At 38.0% G+C, this 23,238-nt stretch overlaps 1 protein-coding gene across 1 annotated transcript in view; it reads right to left on the minus strand.

Moving 5' to 3' along the window:
- AUTS2 (activator of transcription and developmental regulator AUTS2) overlaps positions 1–23,238 on the minus strand; it is a 1,160,553-nt gene that overhangs the window by 599,723 nt on the left and 537,592 nt on the right. Inside the window, exon 4 of the mRNA XM_037041734.1 lies at positions 16,098–16,133. Coding sequence (XP_036897629.1) covers positions 16,098–16,133 — 36 coding nt within the window. The remainder of the gene's footprint in view (positions 1–16,097; positions 16,134–23,238) is intronic.

Raw genomic sequence — 23,238 nt, forward strand, 5'->3', positions numbered from 1 at the left:
CTTCACAAGAAAAAGAAGGCAGATTTTTTTTCCCTGCTGTAAGATGACTAAATTCTAATAGTCTTAACACTGAAAGGGTGTCTCAAAGCTTCAGAATCAACCACTGAGATCTGGCTTAGACCTTAAGACAGGAAAACAAGGAAATATGACAGTATGAAAACTCAACTCCAAACACTCCACCAGCTAAAGGGGACTGAGAGATGCTTTTAGTTATAAAGGATAAAGACCAGCTTTTTACCAGATTTACATAAATAGCTGACTTTGCATTGTTTTAATCACTACTTGGTAACATTATGAGTTAAAGAACTTAAATGATTGTAGACTGAATTAACTTCACTGAAACAGTGTTCAGGCAGGGAATGACAAGCACTATGATTTATATAAATGACCCCTGAACATGTACAGTCTCTTAACTGCTTGTACAACACTGTTACCAACACATCCATAGATGTGCTTACACCGAAAGGGCCCCTTTAAAGAGCATCTTGATCCAATCCTTCACTTACAACATGAAGCAGAAAGAATGCAATCATAGTCATCACATGAAGAAGAAGAGTAAAAACTTTGTTGATTTCATGACCCTACCAATTTGCAATTTGCAATAACAAAAATGAACTTATATCTTCTATAGTCAAATTTTAAATTTGTCAATACTCAACAATTTTATAATGCTACTGTATATAATACAGATGCTACTGTATATAATACAGACCTATTATAAATATTTGCATGTTTTTATCTCCTTTTCTAATTATTTCACATGCATATCTACTATGATATGAACACTACAGCAAATTGCACCTCTTTTACCGTGTGCCATTTCATCTATTTACATAACACTGATTATTCACATATATTAAAATAAATTAAAGTTGCTTACTTATGAATACATCCACATCACAACGAAATGCAAATTTTAGTGGTCAATTACTTTGCCATTCTGCAGAAAAACAGAAGTATCCACACGAGAATGTCCAGTTAATTGTTAAAAGTCGACAGTATAAATACAAAAAAAATACAGTATACTAAGCATGTCCATGTATTAGCTCTAAGCCCTTTCCAAATGTATGTATGAGTAAACAAAACAAAGTGTTAGATTTCTTTTGTGGCTCCAGATAAAATCACCAGTAGAAATAAATGGCCAGACCTATAATAGGCAGCCAACATACAACAAATCCCATCAAGAAGAGACATTACGAAGATGGCAATGACAAAAATCTAGCAGCATTGCTATTTTATTGTTAAAGACTTGAATGAAGATCAAGAAATTACACATACAGGATTAGGTAATTTGCACCAGGATGGAGCTAGATATATTACATGACAATCTAAATAGGTTAGAATAACAGGTCAAGTGAACTAAGTGCACCACGATAAACTTCAGTGAAGGTTAAATACACATATATGTATGTGTGTAAATATATATATAAATAAATGAGAACAGAGATTTAACAATATCGAGTATGAAAACAACTTGAAGTTAGTTAAGCATTGCTGTCATCAAGAAAAGAGAACAATGAGGTATAGATGTTAAGAAAATTTATGTGACCTTCAACTCTGCCAACTAAAGGACAGTACACCTAGGATCAGACAGGTCAGAGTCCCGTCAGCCTATAGGAACAATACTTAGTTTTCTGTGCTACGTTTCAGATTGTCAGTCAGATGAAATGACTTAAATTTTTTAAAATAATTTTTGAGATATAATGACATTGTGTAAGTTTGAATTGTACATATTGGTTTGAGACATTAATATATCATTTATGATTACTAGAGTAGCTTTAACTAACACCTTTTCCAGGTTACATATTATTTCTGTTTTGTGTTAAGAACAGTTAAGATTTATTCTCCTAGTAACTTTGAAGTTTATAATATAGTATTGTTGACTGTAAGCATTATATTGTGTTTTATATCTCTAGAATTTATCTACTAGTTTTAAGTTTGTACCCTTAAAAAGAAATTTCCCAATTCCCCACTCCCCAGCCCCTGGTAACCACCATTTTACACTTGGTTGTTAATGGTTCAGTTTTTTCAAAATTCCACCTGTAAGTGATATCCTATAATCCAATTAAAAATGAGCAAAGGACCTGCATAGACATTTTTCCGAAGAAGACAAACAAATGGCCAACAGATAATATGAAAAGGTGCTCAACTTCATTAATCATGGGGGAAATACAAATCGAAAGTACAAAGAGGTACCACCTCATACCTTAGGATGGCTTTTATCAAAAGACAAGAGATAAATGTTGGCAATGACACGGAAAAGGGGAACCTTTATATGCTGTCAGTGGGAATGTAAATTGTGTGAAACAGTATGGCGGTTCCTCAAATACTCTACAATTGAACTACCATATGAACCAGCATTCCTATTGCTGGATACACATACAAAAGAACTGAAATCAATATCTCAAAGGGATATCTGTACACCCATGTTCATTGCAGTATTATTCACAATACTCAAGATTTGGGGAAAAACCCTAGATGTCAATCAAAGGAAGAATGCATAAAGATGTGTGTGTACAGATATGTATGTGTATATATTCACACATATATTATATATCTGTCTATATATCTCCCATCTTTTATATATATAAATATTACTCAGCAATGGCAAGAAAGAAGTCCTGCCATTTGCAACAACAAGGATGGAATTTGAAAGCATTATGCTCACAAGGTGATTTTTGAAGTCTCTCCTTACCCAGAGGTTCTGCAATTCTAAGCCTATGTAAGGCCCAAATCATAGGTCTATTTTAATTAGCAAGTTGAGAGCTGTCAATTTAACAACATATGGATAAAAATAACTTGTAACTACATTATGCCCCTGTATAAAATGTGGTTTAAGGCTTTCATTTTAGTCATATGCTTATCTGTTTAACATCTGGTTAAAAGGATATGCTAAGATTCCCTAGTTAATTCTGATTCTCAGAATATTGTAGTATTTGTTATATTATAGTATTAAAATATTTCATTCAGAGAAATCAGGTTTTCATCAGAGAGCTAGTTCTGCTACAAAGTTATTTTATTTTATTTTTTTTTTTTTTAAATATATTTTATTGATTATACCATTACAGTTGTTCTATTCCCCCCTTCAATCCCTTCCACCCGCACCCTCCCTCCCCCACCATTCTGCCCCCCTTAGTTTATAACCACGTGTCTCAAGTTCTTTGGATTCTATATTTCCCCCACTATTCTCACCCTCCCCACTACCTATTTTCTACCTACCATCTATGCTATTTTCTGTGCCTTCTCCCCCCTTCTCCCCCTCCCACTCCCCTGTTTCTAACCCTCCATGTGTTCTTCATTTCTATGGTTCCACTCCTGATCTAGCTGTCCTCTTGGTTTGCTTTTGTTTTAGGTGTGGTTGTTAATAGCTGTGAGTTTGCNTTCGTCCCACTGCTCGCGAGTGCGCCACCGCCGTCAGCCCTCGCCCCCTGGGGCCTGCGTGGTTTGTCTCACTGTGCGCGAATATGCGCCCGCGGTCTGCCCCGCACCCCAGCTGGTTCTCGTCCGCCTGCGCGCCTGGGCTGGGGGCCCTGTCCTGCCCGACCCCGCTCACTGCTGGCTCCGCCCCTCTTACCGTCCCCGTTGAACGGTTAGATGTAGTCGGACTTCCGTATAATTCAATTTTCTGTCCTTTGGTTGTGTCTTTGTTTCTCCAATCCTTTGTTTTATTCAAACTTGGTTGTGGGAGAAGGCACAGTGTTTCCACCTATGCCTCCATCTTGGCGGAAGTCCCAAAGTTATTTTAGAAATGCATTTTATCCTAAGGAACCAGATTTCTTGTGTCCTTTGGGTTTAAGGTCAAGATGCTAACTTCCCATGATGTTCTCTGTACGGATCACAGGCCTACCTTCCTATGGCAAAGTCAGGGCTATTTCCAAAAAAAGGCAGAAAAAATTGGTTATTGATAGGATCCTTTTGAAAAATGTAAAATGTGAATGCTATCTTTAGGAACTAAAATGGAAATGGAGGACTCCTGGGAGTAATTACAGACATAAGGCACACCCCATGGGTCTGGATGAGTTTTCTGTGGGTCTCTGGAAGCCCACCTACATGACTGAGATTCTTCCCAATTTTCTTCTTGGGAAGTCCAGCTGCACATATAGTCATTTGTTGGCCCAGACAACATTTTATGAGAAGTGATGAACATGAAATATTAGAATTACATTAGCAATCACAGCTGTTATAACTTGCTGTATTTTTAATGGCTCCTTAAAATCAGAGGCCACCATATACAGCAGCACATTTAGACAGGAAGTACTGCAATTATCTGGCTTTACCACTGCTCTGAGAATCTGCTAATACATTACAGTTCAAGAGCCCTAATAGACAGTCATCACCTCTAGCCATGCTTTCTACTCAAGAATGGCCAGAGTCTGCATCTACTGCCAGGAAGTTATCAATACAGACTGATAGTTCTTGTCATTTTTTCCATTTTGTTTTGTTTTCACCCTGCAAACCATACCCCAAAGGTTTCAGAGCAGAAATTAAGTGTAGTATAAAGCAGGTTCCTTTAATGTCACTGTTAGTGAAGCTAATTACTACAAGAAAATTGGAGATCATTCATTAGCCTAGTAAGCAAATTAAGGTTTGTTAACAGTGATTTATAGTGCCAATCCTTGGGTAACTGTGCCGGTCTTTTCAACTTCATGTGTATGGGACCTGACAGTTTATTAACTGTGCTGTATCTTGGCACGAGGGTGCTTGTCACCAGGGTGCGTTTGTTAAAACGACATTGTATTTTAAACGAATAAACATTTTTACAAAAACAAAATATACTTTAAATGTTTGGCTTTTCAAGTCAAGTACTGGGAGATAAGTGAAGTGTCTCAAACTATCTAAGCCTCCAATAACTCTTGTTTACTGCTAAAGCTGACTACAGGAAATGGTGACACTTGGAGGTAAAATAGCACTTTTCCTTTTTAACAAGCCCCAGTTGTGTATTTTAACCTCTTTTCAAATAATACTCTTGGTGTTTCACCAAGCTGTAAGTTTCTTATTCAATGGATTGGGAGGCACCTAATTTACAATTTCAGAAAAAACAATATCTTCTTTTAAAGCAGTTAAGCAAAGGATTGAGTCCTTTGATTTGAAAGAAGTTGATTGATAGTCCATAAAACTCCAGGTAAGATAAATCTGTCAAAGGCTGTATGGGTAGCTAGAAAAAACCCTGGGGGCTGACAATGCCCATGGCTCATTGTACTGATATATAGCTCAGACCAACTAATCCAACATTTCCGCAATTTGGCAATCTCCAGCCTTCCTTAACACCAATGTCAGAGGGGAAAAAAGAAAGAAAATAAAAATGGAAATAAAGTGACTTTCTGATTTCCATGACATGACCTGCCCATTGCTTCTGGGATTGCCAACATACTCTGCTAAAGCCTTTATTGCATCATCTCTATGATCAATTGGATATACTAACTATTGGACAGAATAAGCCTATAGCCTCGACACTTCTAAATGTTAACCCTAACTGAGTAATGCAAACACAACCCTTTATTCATTATTATTAACTTCAAAGAAAGGCAGATTTGGCCACTCAGTGGAAATCTGGACTTCTTTCAATGCTGACATCAGAGAACAGTGTCTGTTGAGCAGGAAGGGGACTATGATCTTGCATTTCTATGGTGCAAAGAACAGCTAAGAAAGGCAGCAATGACATCGAAGGCATTGGTCCTAAGTGGCAGACATTTTTAGATGAAAGGTAGTTAAAATAATAGACCTTGGGATAGTTGAATGAAAGGCCCCTTTAGCAATTATCTACTCCAGGAGCTGGCAAAATCTTTTTTTCTCCAAAATGATTTATTTTCTCCAAATGTGAGGGATGAAGAAGGGGGGCTGAAAGGGAGACACACCCAAAGGCTAATTCACTATATCCTTTAGGAGCACCCAGGTTTTCATCAGATCTCCTTAATTGAAGTTTATAATGGCCACTAACAAAGATTCTTGTAGGTAGTAAATACTTAAAAAATATTTAGCCTATTCTCTCATACAAATGTTGAGAAAATAAAAGCAGAGTTAAGAGAACAGCAGCAACTGTAGACATCAATTGTTCCTTTCCCATCTGATTATCCTATTCACCAAATTCTTAATTCCTTTGTACTAAAGGAGAAGGTTGAAGCTAAATGTGGTGTGAAGACAAAGAAAATACCCATGACACACTGATCTTATTCTCCAAGTTAGAGGCTAAAAACAAGTCAAAAACGTGGGAAAAAAAGAACTGAAAATGGTAAATACAATTATATTTTTAATCCAAGGCCTTGAAGTTATTAGAGAGTTTATCTGTGACTAGGTGGAGGAGTTTGTCATAATGTAGATACTTGGCTGTGGTAAACATCAACTCTCCAGTTTAACCAAGACTAATTCTATAGTTATTAATCTGCACAAAATACCTACTTAAGAACTTCCAGTTCTCATTCTGACACTAAATGGGGGACAAATGTACAATACACAGTTTCAAATAACATTAAAAATTACAGTTAAACATGTGGCAACTGTTTACCATTAGGAAATGCAATAAGGTCAAATGTTTCTGCCTAAGTATTCAGACAGCTTCAAATTCAGTAATGTACTAGATTTAGCGGAGTGATGGTTTACAAGGTTTTTGTTTCATTATGATCAAAATAACATTCATAACAACTATTTTTGTATATTCAATGTTATATAATAAAACAGTTATGTAACACTGTGCTTATACAGGGAACATCTGAGACTAAAGTCAATGTACTTTCATGACTCACTGGGTCACCATTATGGGTCACTCAGAAAAACTATACATGTAACCACATCTCAAAGGTGTTCTGTGATAGGCCTTGGCTGAATTTTAAAGATTCACCAAAGTTCTTACAAAGTATTACTTTTTATAAGCTTTACTACAAATTTAAACTTGGGCAGAAATGTTTGGTTCTTCCTTTTATTCTGGCTACCTCTTTAAAATATCATTGGAGATACATACACAAATAAATATCTACCTTTCAAAATAATTCTCTTCCCCAAATCTACCTTCTTCCTCCTGGGATTCGTATCCTCCAAAAACAGAAAGTATCATATTTGTCAATTCTTGATTTGCCATTTTGTTTTTATTTATTTATATATTTTTAAACATTTTATTTACTTATCTTTAGAGAGGAAGGGAAGGAGAGAAGGAGAGAAATATCAATGTATGGTTGCTTCTTGTGAGTCCCCTGTTGGGAACTGGCCTGCAACCCAGGCGTGTGCCCTGACTGGGAATCAAACTGCGATTGTGTGGTTTGCAGGCATGCACTCAATCCACTGAGCTACACCAGCCAGGGCTGCCATCTTCTTTGTTTTTAACAGGTCATAAGTCACATTTAGGTCTCTACCTATAAACCATCCTTCTTACTCACCCAACTTCATCTTTGGTTTATTCCACCTTCCCTGTAATTAACCAACCTAGGCTTGGCTTTTTTCCAGAAACATGATACAGTCAAACCATTTGTAGTCTATGATGCTGTTTCTCTGCAACCTTGTCTTTATTGTTCCTGTCTCAAATTCTGTTGAAAATCTAAACATCTAGCAATTTCTATACAACTTAGCCTCCTACAATTAACTGACCCTAATAGATACTTCCCAAGTACTCTAACTTACACTTCTCATAGGACTGATCAGTTGGCCTTATACTAAGACAACTATGCACCCTGGACTTGAGGGCCAAGCTTGTATCTTATTTACCTTAAAAACTAAGAAGAGCCCTGGCTGGTGTAGCTCAGTGGATTGAGCACAGGCCTGCGAACCAGAGGATCGTGGTTCAATTCCCAGTCAGGGCACATACCTGGGTTGCAGGCTGGTTCCCTGTAGGCCAACTCCCAGCAGGGGACGCACAAAAGGCAACCATACATTGATGTTTCTCTCCTTCTCCCCTTCCCCTCTAAAGGTAAATAAATAAATAAAATCTTTAAAAAAAAACTAAGAAGAGATATATAATACATTCTTGAAAATTAAAATGATCTGAACTCTCTATCTGGTGAGCTGTTAGTAGCTCAGTCTTTACCAATGAGTCCAAATAAAAAGTGGAGATCCCTGATGGGATTCCAAATGGAATCCATGATCTCACTTCTGAAAATATATCCAAAGGAACCCAAAACACTTATTCAAAAGACCATAAGTAAGTACCTCTGATATTCACTGTCATGTTCTTTAAGATCGCCAAGATATGGAAGCAGCCCAAGGGTCCATCAATAGATGAGTGGATAAAACAACTATGGGACATTTAAATAGCAGAATTCTACTCGGCCTTGAAAAGGAAGAAAATTTTACTCTTTAGGACAGTATGGATGGATCTGTAGAATTTTATGCTATGTAAAATAAGAAAGTCAGAGAAAGACAAATACTATATGAATGTAAAAACACACAGGTGGACACTAATGAACAAACTGAACTAACAAGCAGAAAGAGACAGATTTATAGATAAATAGCAGAACGCTAACCATCTATGATGATAGACAGGGGAGGGGAGGGCCTAGAAGGATTGAGCAGAAAGGAAAAAGAACTCATGGACATGGACAAGAGTGTGGTGACTGCTAGATAAATGGGGAATAAATGGTAATAAAAAATACGATAAAGATTATACTTTAAAAAATTTCCATTACAGCAAAAACTTGTCAGTAAAAACTGATAATTTGTTTAGAATTAATTGTTCATTCAGAGTTAATGTCTAATAAATATAAAAGTTAGAGTCTTGTTTGAGGGACATGTTACTCAGCATTCCTCATCTTAAATATAAGTACTTAGCAAGTTATGAATAAAGGCTCTCTCAGCATCATCACCAAGTACTGTCAGGTGGAAAGAAGACTCCTCTGTTTTGGATGGGGTTGTAGTCAAGTCCAAGCTGATGCATCTGAACTTCTATATTTAAAATCACAAAACCATTATAAAAATTTTAGGTTCTCTGAAGAGCACAAATCCTCTTACATAAATACAATGTGTCAAAAATATTTTAAAATATTATCTGCAGCTAGGAAACACTGAATTCCTTGAGAGAAGGGTCATGGATAACCCATCATGAGAACAGTACCAGACAGAGAAGGTGCCCAATACTTAAAAGAAAAAAAGTCAGAAGTGTCTGTTTTAAAAAAAAGCCCAGTGTATGAAATGAACAATTGTACAAAAAAAAAAAAAAGAAAGAAAGAAAAGAAAAAGCATGATCTTTTTAAAGAAATTCAACTTGGCTCCACTCTCATCTAATAAAACCCACTCCAGTTTGAGGGCAAGGGACAATTACGGTTATACAAAATACCACAAATTAGTTTTGAGAGTTATACACATTACAGCAAACAAAACCAGAAAATACAGACTCCCAGCCGAGACGGAGACATAGGTAGATACACTTTGCCTCCTAGCAAAAGCAAAAGGAGGACAGCAACAAATTTAAAAACAAAAACCCACCAGAACTGCCAGAAAATCAAAGTGTATGGAATTCCGACAACCAAGGAATTAAAGAAGAAACATTCATCCAGACCGGAAGGAGGGGCAGAGACAGGCAGCTGGGCTGAGAGAATATGTAGCAAGGCAGCAGCTGGAAGAGCAGCAGGAAAGGCGGTAGCTGGCGGTCCCACATTTGAGTGCAGATAAAACAGGAGGAACAACTAGGGAGCGAGACAGACCATGAAACCCAGGGCTCCAGTACAGGGAAATAAAGCCTCAAAACCTCTAACTGTAAAAACCTATGGGGGTTGTGGAAGTGGGAAAAACTCCCAGCCTCACAGGACAGTTTATTGGAGAGAACCATAGGGTTCTAGATCCCACCAACATGGGAATCAGCACAAGAGCCCAATTTGTTTGTGGGTAGTGGAGGAAGTGACTGAAAGCTGGCTCAGATATGACCAAGCAGCACTGTTCCCTCTCTGACCATGCCCCACCCCCCAGCTGCCACAAAGCAGCAATGTGGATTACCCCACCCTGGCTGCTGTGGACTACTCTGCCTGGTTTCAGGAATTGTAACTCCAACCCCCTCGTGGCTAAGGATGAGTGAGTGACCTCCTGAATGTGAGCCACAGGATACAAAGCTTGTCTCTGATAGCAAATGCTGCCTCAGTTTCCTTCCTGCTCCCAAAAGCATGGTTGGAAGTCCATGATGGGTAAGCCTCTTCACAGCGGGGAGCAACCTAAGCCAGACTCGACTACTTGGGAGGCCTTCATGGAAAGACTTGGTGGGGGTGGGGGGGGCTGCAACAAAGAGTGAGGAATAGACCCGTGCCTGCAGGTTATATGACATAGCCCAAGTCCCCATGTCTTCTGGGAGAAGCCCTTCCTGGCTCTAATCCCCTTAAGCCTGAATACCTGATAAGGAGGAATGCACCTGTTGCCTTGCCAGAGTGGGTCCTGGAAAAAAAATCTGGCATGCCCTGGCTGGTGTAGCTCAGTGGATTGAGCACGGGCCTGCGAACCACTCGATCGAGGTTCGATTCCCAGTCAGGGCACATGCCTGGGTTGCAGGCCAGTTCCCAGCAGGGGCAAGTTCCCAGCAGGGGATGCATGAGAAGCAACCATACATTGATGTTTCTCTTCCTCTCTCCTTCCCTTCCCCTCTAAAGATAAATAAATAAAACATTAAAAAAATCTGGCATCACAAAGAATTCCTGATAAACCTGTGAAATCTGCTCTGCTACGAGTGCTTTCATTCATATGTTCAGGGTCCAAGAGGAAATGAGTATGTTTCCCGAAGTTTCTGCAAAACCCCCTTTCCTGACAGACTCTGACTCAGACTAAGCCCTCAGATTTCTTTGAAATGTTATCTACTGTTTGATCCTTGCCATCCTATATTCCTGTGTATTACAATCCAATAAAAGCCCCTGGAGGAGGGGGTTCAGTGCCTTTTCCCCAAGAAACTGGCCACTGCTCAAGGCCTTTTTCCTTGGAGAAACTGGCCACCTCTCCTCCCCAAGCAGATCATGTCATGTTTACTTTCATTGGTAGTGGACAAGGGGACTTGTGGGAAAAGTTGCCCCTGCATCTGGACCTCCACCCTTTACTAGGTAACAGTAAATACCCAGCTGCCTACAAAACCTAAGGCTCCGCCCTTTACTAGGTAACAGGTGTGGGGCGACATAAAAATACAGCCCAAATGAAAGAACAGATCAAAGCTACCAAAACAGAACTAAATGATGAAGAGATAGTCAACATACCACATGCAGAGTTCAAAACACTGGTAAACATGTGGCTCACAGAAATGCTTGAGTCTGGTCACAAAGTAGAGGAAAAGGTGAAGGCTATGAAAAGTGAGATAAAGGAAAATGTATAGGGGACCAACAGTGACGGGAAGGAAACTGTGCCTCAGATCAATGATGGGGACCAGAAGGAAGAAATAAACATTCGACCAGAACAGAATGAAGAAACAAGAATTCAAAAAAATGAGGAGAGGCTTAGGAACTTCAGGGACAACTTTATATGTTCTGACATCTGAATCATAGGTGTGCCACAAGGAGAAGAGGAAGAGCAAGAAAGGGAAAACGTATTTGAAAACATAATGAAGGGGAACTCCCCCACTCTGATGAAGGAAATAGAACTTCAGGAAGTGTAGGAAGCTCAGAGAATCCCAAAGAAGTTGGACCCAAGGAGAACTAAACCAAGGCACAACATAATTAAATTACTCAAGGTTAAAGATAAAGAGATAATCTTAAAAGCAGCAACAGAAAAGGATATAGTTACCTACAAAAAAGTTCCCATAAGACTATCAGCAGATTTCTCAATAGAAATCTTATAGGCAAGAAGGGGCTGGAAAGAAGTATGCAGATTCATGAGAGGCAAGGACCTGCACCTAAGATTACTCTATCCAGCAAAGCTATCATTTAGAATAGATGGGCAGACAAAGTACTTCCCAGATAAGGTCAAGTGAAAGGAGTTCATCATCACCAAGCCCTTACTGTATGAAATATTAAAGATACTTATCTAACAAAAAGAAGGTATCAAAAACTATGAACAGAAAAATGACAACAAAGTCACAACTATCAACAAAAGAACCTTAAAATAACAAAAGCAAAAATAAACTGAGCAAACAACTAGAACAGGAACAGAATCACAGAAATGGAGATCATAGGGAGGCTTAACTGCAGAGAGGGGGAAGAATGTGGAAAAATTACAGGGAATAAGAAGTATAAATGGTAGGTACAAAATAGACAGGGAGAGGTTCAGAAGAGTATAAAAAAGTGGAGAAGCCAAGGAACTTATATGTACAGCCCATGGACATGAACTAAGAGGTGGGGGGGAATGCTATTGGAGGGAGGGATACAGAACAGAGGGGAATAAAAGGGATAAAAAAGTGACAACTGTAATAGCATAATCAATAAAATATACTTCAAAAAAAGAAAAACAGGAGATACATCAAGGGTCTATAGTCTAAAACTTAGATCAGGGCAAAAAATTTACCCCTTTATAACCTTTAACTCTGGATGGAAAGCCACAGGTCAGTATTTGGCACCTACAACATACTACCAGTGCTATCATTAAAACTTGTTAAGTTTATTCAACTGCAAATGAAAACAGTAATTATACAAATCCCATTTAAATATGTGTGCCACTATACAATTCCCTTTTATTATATCATGTGGTAATTTTAATCACTAGGGAGAAGTAGGTCAGTTTCCTCAATAATTTTAAATGTGTACATTACTATATATGATCCAATTAAGGATGAAATCTATTAGTTGAGAATCATTAAGGAAAAACTCTGAATCATGGGAGTTTACATAAGCAGGATCCAAGCTATTGGAGATGATCGGCGGTACTTAATATCCACAACTCTATTAGGTAGGTACAGATGATGGTATATTCTCAGAAACATTAAATACTCTGCTGAAGGTCACACCATGAGTCTTCAGATTATTTTGTCTCTAAGTTGATCAATACAATTATGCATAATAAAATTTCAAATACATATATATATATATATATATATATATATATATATATAAATAGAGCCATAAACATTTAAATTAAAAAATATGTGTTCAGCCCTGGCTGGTGTAGCTCAGTGGATTGAGTGCGGGCCTGAGAGCCAGAGGATCGCGGTTCGATTCCCAGTCAGGGCACATGCCTGTGCTGCAGGCTGGTTCCCTGCAGGCCAACTTCCAGCAGGGGACGCACTAAAGGCAACCATACATTGATATTTCTCTCCTTCTCTCCTTCCCTCTAAAGATAAATAAATAAATAAAATCTTTAAAAAAATATGTGTTCACTGTATTAACATTTAAAAAAAAGAAAATGCCTAAACACTCCAACAACTTTCGGTATTCTTGCCAAAAAAAGAAAAGGAAATAGATTCCAACTAGTCTATGCTTACATTTATATTGAGAATATGAACTAGGCATAAGCACGCAATGAATATGTGTATGTGTGTGTGGTGTGTGTCTGTGTGTATAACACCCACATTATTCAAAAGCTCCCAAAAATGTGAAAAATTTGTTCCAACCCTTCTCTATTTTGTCTACTTTAAGAATTCTTTGCAATATGCTTGTGTAAATACTGCTTTTAGCGGCTGTTCTCATTTCCCAAATCTTCAGCTTATAAATGGATTGGGAAAGTGACAGACCTAAGCAGACATCTTCGGAACACAAAACCAAGGAGATACAAACAAATGTTACAAAGTCAAAAACAAAGGATTCTTCCTTAAACCCTTCAACTTACTACTACTGATAAATGAAATGAACTAAAAGAAAGTAGACTATATTGGCTGTGGATTAGGAATATGTGTGTGTGCACATGTGTGTGTGTGCACATGTACGTGCATATACTAAGGTAGGTGTCTATTTTATGAGCACACACACAATGATCAACATTTTACCTCAGTTTAGTAAAAGCTCTATAGAAGTGTAAAAATCTAAACAGAAGAAGATTGTGAAGTTAGGAGTTATGCTGGGGCATGGGAGAGTGTTTCAGAAACAGCTCTGGGTTGTCAAAAATCCAACCGGTGAGTGCCTTCCGTTTTCTTAGAGCAGAATGCACATTATGGTTCAACTGCAATAATAGCTCATTGACTCTGCAGATGATTTGTCTCCATCCACAGTTCAAAGAGATGCTGAAGAGGATAAGGACAGAGTAAAAATACCACCATTTTACTTACCTGATGCTGGGCCTTCATTAAAGACATAGTAAAGGCTATCATAGCATTACAGATCATAAACCATTGTACAAAGAATACATCAGCACTAAATTACTCAAAGTTGTGAATATTCTATTTCCACTTATAAAGGTGAAACTCACCAATGTTGAAGTTAGTACCTGAAGTTAAGTATTACATGTGATATTGTTGGAATCAAAACTGAAACAGAAGACACTTTTTGATGAGGACTTGGCGATAATATCAATGGATTTTGCACTTCGATAATATAATGATCCCATTATTGGAAACACAGTCTAAATGGAGTATTTTTGCCAGAGTTGAGAGCTGAACATACATCGGGTATGTATCTTATCCATGAAAGTTAATATTACTACAAATATTTTAATAAAAGCAAAGTAATGCTAAGAACAATTTTAGCAATAAGAAAAAACTTTTATACTCATCCAGTATTGTGTAAGTGTAAAACTATTTTAGATTTATAATTTTAGACTGTTTAATCACAGCAACGTATTGTTCGCAAATAAAAATAAACATTCCTAGAGTTAGAGAAAAAAGTGACAAAAGCATAATAAATTTCTTGATGTTTCTAAAGATGACTTTCTTCTTTCAGGGTCATCACACTAACAATAAAAATATACTAGAATATTCAGTCTAGAAGTGATCCAGGACTAAGTGGCTTTGGCCTTATTCTGCTAAAGAAAGCACCGAGGAAGAACTTAGCTTTTGGAAAGAGAATAGATACTGGCAGTCTCCTGATTTTACTTGGAGCATCTCAACCCACATGCAGGCTGGTGTGAAGACATAGCAGATGGAATTACTTCTGTTATTTCCACTGCTAAAGCATGCTGCTTGCCTCTGCAAGCATGAATATTCAGACACAACAAGGAACAATGGTAAGTGTGCTGACTGTATTAAGCAGGTACCAAAAAATCTTTATCCTTTTTCTCCTATCATATAGTAATTAAAAAAACATTTAGAAAATACTAGTTCTGCTAAGCTTGAAAAAGACTTTATTTGATGATATGATGCTGGTTTTCATATATTTTATGTAAATGCACAGAGAAAAACGTGTGGGCAAAAAACCCCAGAGTAATTACCATTTTATAGGAAAGAAATATAAAAGCAACTAAACTGAATCAGTAATTATTTTCCATTTTATTTTATTTTCATGATTCCATTATTATCTCAGAAATGCTGAGCCAGCATTAGAGTTATCAGAGTACGTCATTCAGAACGCAAATCAGATTCCTTTAAATTCCACAAGAAGCCTCTATATTAGCATGCTATGTATGCCATTGTGTAAATAATACCTACTGGTAAGTCTTCTGTTTACATCTTAAAAAGGATTCTTGAATTCAAAAAGGGTGCTTTTGCTATAAATAAGTGAAATGAGGTGACTATTTCTCTATTAAAAATATTGTGACAATACCTGAGGTATGCCACCATCCCCACCCCTCCCAAAAAACAGAGAAAAATCTAGAAATAAAATTATACATCTATTTGCTAAAGGGAGGAATTTAATGATTACTGAAAGGAAATCTGAAAACCACCTACTTAGACTGTGAGGGAAAATATCCATCAAAACAAACTTTTTTAAAAAGGTGACTCATTATATGTGTGGGGAAGTTTTCTAAGAGATTTTAAAATTGAATAAACTACTTCAATATATAATATAAACGCCATCCTCCACATGACGCTTCTCACTAAAAAACAATTATGTAGAAAGGTTGCATGAGCCAGTCAGGTTTACCTGTAGCCCCTTTTGCTCCCAAGTAAAGGGCAAATGTCCTACATGCTGGGAACCAAACATACATCTCAGACTGACTGATGATCTCTAGGGCATAGCAAGTTACTTATTTTAAAAATAAAACAATTCTTAATAAAAGGATGGATATCAGCCTGCTCTTTAGGACTGACAAGGGATTTCTTTTGATTGTTTTTCCCATCCTAATGAGCATATATTACAGAAGTAAATCAATGCTAAGGCAAGGCACACATGTGGAAGTTGAGATAAACTTACGAAGTAGCCTGTTCCCAAGCTGGAAGGAGCTGAACTCTGCAATAAAGCATAAAGACAAAGTGGAAAATCAGCAATGGTTTTTAACACGTTCCAATCCACACAGGTCATTACCAGCCCTTTGCAGGCTTTTCATCACTACATCACATCACCAGTGTATGCTGCCCCTTGTCATCTGCCCCTGATACAAACACTGTGTTGCTTAATTTTCCCCTTTACATCTCTCAACAACTCAGAGATGCTAACGTGCTATTTACTGAATTCCAAGCTTCTGCGGTGGACGTAATTGCCAATTTATTTGACAGGCAGCTGGGTAATGAATTAATGATGGCATTTCGCCCTGCACTGAGACTAAACAGACACACATCAGCCTGACTCCCTGACTTGCTGACATTCAATGCCCTGGTCTCAAGCTACTTGGTTTTGTGGCCGCAAAGGGGCAGGCAAGAGGAAAAAGCCCAGACTGACTTGAAAATAAAAAGCCCAGTGGGTTTGGATGACTTTTCCAGTGTATGACCTATTTGCCAGTTTATTCCCTAAAGGCACTAGTTAGTACACACAGAGTGCTTTTCAAAAATGAGACATTTTGTAAACATAATTAGTAGACTAAAATGCAAAGAATGTGTGGGTAAAGGAAAGGAGTAAAAAGCACCTATTTTCTGAAGGTTTTAGTCCCAAGAATTATCAATGTAGGTTTCCAAAGTCTGACATATGGAGGTAAAAAAAAAATTCTGAAAGCTATGCAGAACATCACTTCTTTGGGGACAAAGGTCAAAAGAAGGAAATTAGTTTGTGTTTTACATTTGCCTGTGATTTTTCCTGTATTGTTTCTTTTTTCCTAAAACCTCTCAGTGCATATTCTTTAATTTTTAGTGTCCTCTTTGTGAACAACACACGTCCCGAGTAAGCTTGAAACAAAAATACTGCTAATGCCCAGGCAGCCTTCTGATCTCAGCTAAGGATCCTCGTGCAAGCAAGGCCTATCCTTGACTGGCGTGGGTGGGGTGTCACGCCTTCCGTGGAGAGGCCTGACTTCCACTCTGACGTAACAGTCATTCAGTTCACCCATAGTTCCTCCACCTAAATGTCCTGTCCCTGCTCTGCAAACCATAGGTAGTAGGAGCCATCTGGTTTACTCATAATTGCTTTCCCAATAGCTTAGCACAATGCCTTACTTAGGATGCATTTAAAAAAAAAATTTGTTGAATATATGTGTGTGTGTGTGTGTGTGTGTGTGTGTATATATATATGAATAAATGTATTCTATAAAGGAAAATGGTAAATTTAATGTCTGAAAAATATAGTAGATGTGTTTCTTCTCAATTTTAAACTGTTTCTAAAAAGAAAATACAGTGCTATAAGTACAGACAACATTAGAATCTAACAAGGATAGTGTGCTCCAGGGCATTCCTAAATGCAGTTCCCAAAGCCAAACTTTCTTCATATCTTTGTTCCAAATAAGCTCAGGGGAATAAAGGACAGCAGACGTGTGATGTTGCACAATGGCTTTGGTTTAAAAAAATCCTGCTGCATTCTTGATCCCATAAATGGTACATAGGGAGATCCACAGTAGTCATGGAGACAGTTTCTCACAGCAGTGATTAGCCATGTGACAGCATCACCTGTTTTCAACACCCACAGCCTTCCATGGAGCAGAGGAAAGCAAAAACTAGGTTAGGTCTCCACCAGCCTGGAGTCATGCCCCTGGGAGGTAAAATCATTTTAGGAAGAATTACTCTGAAAAACATGGAATTTGTTTTTTCAGGAGTTTTTTTCATCTTGCAAATGATTTTCATCTCAGAAGTAGAAGTACCCCTCCAAACCTACCTTCCCACCTCCACACACGTATCATCTTATTGTGTACCAAAGAAAATTACATACTTCAGGTCCCGGAAAGCTCTGTTATACTCATTTTGCATATATATTGTACATTACTCAGGGAGCTGGGTGGAGAAGAGGGCTTTGTTGTGCATATTTGTTCTGGCTATTGTTTATGCAGGTCTGACTGAATGAGAGAACAGTGGGTATCATTTCAATTTCTGATGTCAACATCAAATTACTTATTTAATTTCATGCCTGGCGAAGCATTGTATAGCTACACGCAGAATCATTTCACTTCATTTGTTATGCTGTGTTTTCGTGGCGATTGGCTTGCCTTCCAACTGACAGTTTTAATTACGACATGAATTTGATTGCACTGCCGAGGAATTAACATAATGCAACAAAGCATTTAAGGACCCTGCCTTATAACACCCCCTCCCAAACACACACCCAAACACATCATACACAGAAAGAAACGCAGACACTAGTCCCTCTCATACATTACAGGTCCACTGGGGTTTTGGCATTTGCTAGAAAACATACAGAACCACAGAGTCAGAGGCTACCCACATTTTCCAACCCACTGTTCTCACTTTTTTAATAGGAAAAATTTGTGCTATTAAGTTGTGATTTCTGGACCTGGAAGAAAAATTTGTAGAAAAAAACCTCTTCTGCTTTCCAAGTATCTATGGCATTGATAGTTCCTCCCCTCTTATGCTCTTCCAAACCACATTTTTCTTGGTTAATTTCCAGCTCCCTTCAATCACAGCTGGTGAACTTGAACAAAAACATCTCTAAAGTAAAGAGATTTCTCTTTGTCCAACTGTTCCGAAGAATTTGACTATGGCTCTGTCTTCAGTGAAATACTACCCCTCATAGCTAAAAGGATCCTCACTATCAGATATAGGTAAGAAGTTCTGAGACCAGCAACAGGGCAAGAGTCAGTTTCACAGACAGCTCATGGCATACATCACATCCCTGAGGCTCTGCTATCCAAAAGGCCCAGAAGAGCCTCAGTCTTGTATGTCTAATCTAAACCTGTATCCAAATACAGATGCAAATATTTGATAGCAGTAACATTTTTCCAAATCAGAAGTTTCATGAATACCTCAAACCTGGGCAACAACACATTATGCTACAAGAATTTAATGTTTAGAAACATCTTTTTATTTGAAACATGTTACATTAGTTATACATTTACAGATGTGCATTTAGGGACTGGTACTGCTTTTTCATGTTATACAAGAGGAATCATATAACCAAGAGGTAAAGCCCTAACCCTGACCACTGAACCATTTGATGAAATAGAGAGGATTTCCACAATTTCTGCTGAGAAAAAGGATCTCCCACTTTTCTTGCTTAAAAAGAGAAAGCAAAACATCTCAACTATGTAGCAGAAGTATCCAAAGAATCCAGAAAAGCCTATGACTCAAAATGTGGCTGGAAAAATTTTTTTAAAAGGGGATTTTTTAAAATGCCACGAACACATACAAAAGCATTTGAAATAATACCATACACCCATGTTTAGACAAAAACTTCCTTTGAATAACAAAAAACCCTTTGTTCTTATTTCTTCAAGTGGCAGAGTTGTCAATTCATCAATATTTTCAATGTACTGAGTTGAAATTAGAGGTATAGAGAGACTGAGAAACTAGAGTAGGAAAAAGTGGCACTGCTTGAGAAGACAAAAAAAATCAGAAAATGCCAGCCAGCTGACTGTGATATGTGCTTTCTGGGCTCATTATAAGAGTCATTTCCTGTTTAACATGGTCTTTTCATTCTGCTGGGTTTTTTTGCAGACTTGACCACTGCTCTAGCAATCTCTGCAAATTACGCACCTCGATCTCATTATGTTGCAAAGGAGAGGTTTCTTACAAACACATTCTGTCTCAATCTCCAAACTACTATGGGCTGTAGGAATTGTAACAGGATGCACAGTTGAAAGACACTTTCCAGGAGGGAGAATGTTGCTGCTGACATTATAGTCTACAAGTGGATATTCATTAAATGCCCATTCTACTCTTTCTCACTACCCCCTACCTGACTTTCTCTCCATCTCTGTCACAAAGCTATCATTGAAGCTACTCATTAAACTCATGAAGTTAACATTTCTGTGTTAACATCTTACCCACAACAAGGGATTTCAAAATTGATTATCCATCTAAAATAGATGTATTCCATTCATTAGAGATCTACGGAGAGTCCACAGCTACTATTACAGCTCCCTGGGTGTGAAACGGATATGTGCTCCACCCCTAGATAAGATGTGTGCTCTGACCCTACAGTTAATTTAAATAGAATATTTACAATTGTTCTAAACCACCAATTGTGTCTGACATCCCTGTCTAACCACCTCCATGTTAATACTTTTTTCTTTCACAAGTAAGAGCATAAGGATCATGGCCAAGTACATTTCTTGCAAAGTTCATGAAACAGGCCCATTTGTGGATTTTCTGTAGTATTTTAGGAAAAAGTTACAATTTAAAGAACTTGCAATCTTAATCCTAACAAAGGTATCTTGGGGATATGATTACTAATAACTGCTAAAGACATGAAATATAGTATCTGAATGGGGAAATGAGCTATTGGAAATATTCAAGTAAAAATGGAGGGAGACTAACAACTTGAAGAAAGTTTCAGGTATGATAAATACGGTCATTTCCAACTTCACTTTTCCAACCCTCTGTTACAACCACTTCAAGTTGTCACCAGCTCTCATCTATACTGAACAACCTTTTTTGGGTTTCTCTCAGTGATTTCATGCTTTACCAGCAGTTTTTCATTATAAAGTGAAAATTGTAACAAGATTTCTTTCAATATCTTCCTGAGGCTTTTAAAATAATACATTATAGTGGGTTCAAAAATATCCCCCTAAAATCCAGCATGTGATTGTGAAGGTCAATTTTAGTCAGCTTGACTAGACCACTGAGTACCAAGATATCTGATCAAACATTATTTTGGGTGTTACTGTGAGAATGTTTTTGGATGAGTTACGTTTAAATAGAAAGACTGGACTTCCAGTCAAGATGAAGGCATGGGTAAATATGGCTCGCCTACGTGCACAACCACAGCAAAAACTACAACTAGACCACAAAACAAATATCACTCAGAATCATCAGAAAAACAAACTGTATGGAAGTCTGACAAGCAAAGAATTAAGAAAGTCACATTTATCTAGACAGGTACAAGGGGTGGAGACACGGAGGAGAAGTGCAGAGGCACGAAGACATAGAACAGGCAGTTCCCCATCTGTGTGGGATAAAAATCGGGAGGGATACCTGGGGAGCAAGGGATCCCATCCCCACACCAGACCACTGAGCCCAGGGTTCCACTGTCAGAAATGTAAGCCCCCATAATTTTTAGCTATAAAAATCAGTTGGGGTTGGGGAGGTTGAAGAAATGGCAGGACTCTAAGGAATCCCCTTTTAAGTACCTACAATAGATTTAGGACTCATGCAGATTGGCTCCCTCTGGCCTTCAGCACTAGGGGGGCAGCTGGAAGGGTACCAGTGGTATTTGGGGAGAAACTGAAGTGTGTGGCATCAGGGTGAGTGCCAGGGGTCAGCCTCCTTCCAGAAAAAACTCCAGAGATCAGACACAGCACTGTTCCCTTTATGAGCCCACCCCCACACATAGCCACAGAGCAGTGACACCATGTTAGAGACTCCATCAACCTGGTTCACACAGGTTGCCTCACCCTGGCAATTACCTAAGGTTCCACCTCATTCAATTTAATGGTATGCTTTTCTACAATAGACCATGCTACTAAAGATAGGGAGTCAAAGCAACTATAGCTATTACATAGAAACAACATAAGGAAGCTGCCAAAATGAGGAAACAAAGAAATATGGTCCAAATGAAAGAACAGTACAAAACTCAAAAAAAAAAAAACCAACTAAACAAAATTGAGATAAACAATCTGTCAGATGCAGAGTTCAGAACACTGGTTAGTAGAATACTCAAGGAACAGTCACTGGGTATTTCAACAGTAAAAAAAGACCCAGGCAGAAATGAAAGTTATACTGAGCAAAATAAAGAAAACATTATAGGGAACCGACAGTAGAGTAGATGAAGCTGAGAATCAGATCAATGATTTGGAATATAAGGAATCAAAAAACAACTAGTCAGAAAAGTAAGAAGAAAAAAGAATCCAAAAACACAAGGATAGGCTAAGGAGCCTCTGGGACAACTTCAAACCTACCAAAATTCAAATCACAGGGTGCCAGAAGGAAAAGAGAAAGAGCAAGAAATTGAATACTTACTTGAAAAAAATAATGAAAGAAAACATCCCCAATCTGGTGAAGGAAACAGAGAAGTCCAGGAAGCACAGAGAATCCCAAATAAGATGGACCCAGAGAGGATTATACCAAGATACAACATCATTAAAATGCCAAAGGTTAAAGATAAAGGGAGAATCTTAAAAGCAGCAAGAGAAAAGCAAAGGGTTACCTACAAAGAAGTTCCCATAAGACTCTCAGCTGGTTTGTCAAAAGAAACTTTGCAGGCAAAAGGGGACTGGCAAGAAGTATTTTCAAAGAGATAAAAAGCAAGGACCTACAAGCTAGATTGTTCTATCCAGCAAAGCTAGCATTTAGAATTGAAGGGCAGATAAAGTATCTGCTTCCCAGATAAGGTCAAGCTAAAGAAGTTCATCATCACCAAGCCCTTATTATATGAAATATTTGAGGGACTTCTTTCAGAAAAAGAAGATCAAAACTATTAACATTAAAGTGGTATCAAATTCACAACTATCAACAACTGAATCGGAAAAACCAACTAATCAAACAAGTAGAACACAGACAGAATCATAGATATGAAGATCATCTAGAGAGTCAGTTGGGAGCAGAAGGGGATGAATGGAGGAAAAGGTACAAGGATTAAAAAGTATAAATTGGTAGGTACAGACAGACAGGGAAATGTAAAGTACAGTACAGGAAATAGAGCAGCCAAAGGACTTACATACACGATCCATGGACAGGAACTAAGGAAGGGGGATTGCCAGAGGGAATGAATGGTACTAGGTAGAAGGGGGGAAAGGGGGAGAAATTGGGATAGTTGTAAAATTGTAAGTAATAAAATATATTTAAAAATAACAAAAAATAAACAAACAAAATATGCTCCCCCCTCCCTTATGAGTGTAGTCCTCATCGAACCAGCTTAATAAAACAAAACAAAAGTACCATCCTCTCAGAGTAAGAGGGAATTCCTCTGACTGGCTCTAAGTTGGGACACCAGTTTTTTTCTGCTTTCTGACTCAAACTGAAAGATACATTCACTCTTCTGGTTCTCGAACATTTCAGTCTTTGGACTGGAACTAACTATC

Source organism: Sturnira hondurensis, unplaced genomic scaffold (assembly GCF_014824575.4).
Source record: "Sturnira hondurensis isolate 20B ecotype Veracruz unplaced genomic scaffold, ASM1482457v3 Scaffold0003166, whole genome shotgun sequence".
Classification (NCBI taxonomy): Eukaryota; Metazoa; Chordata; class Mammalia; order Chiroptera; family Phyllostomidae; genus Sturnira; species Sturnira hondurensis.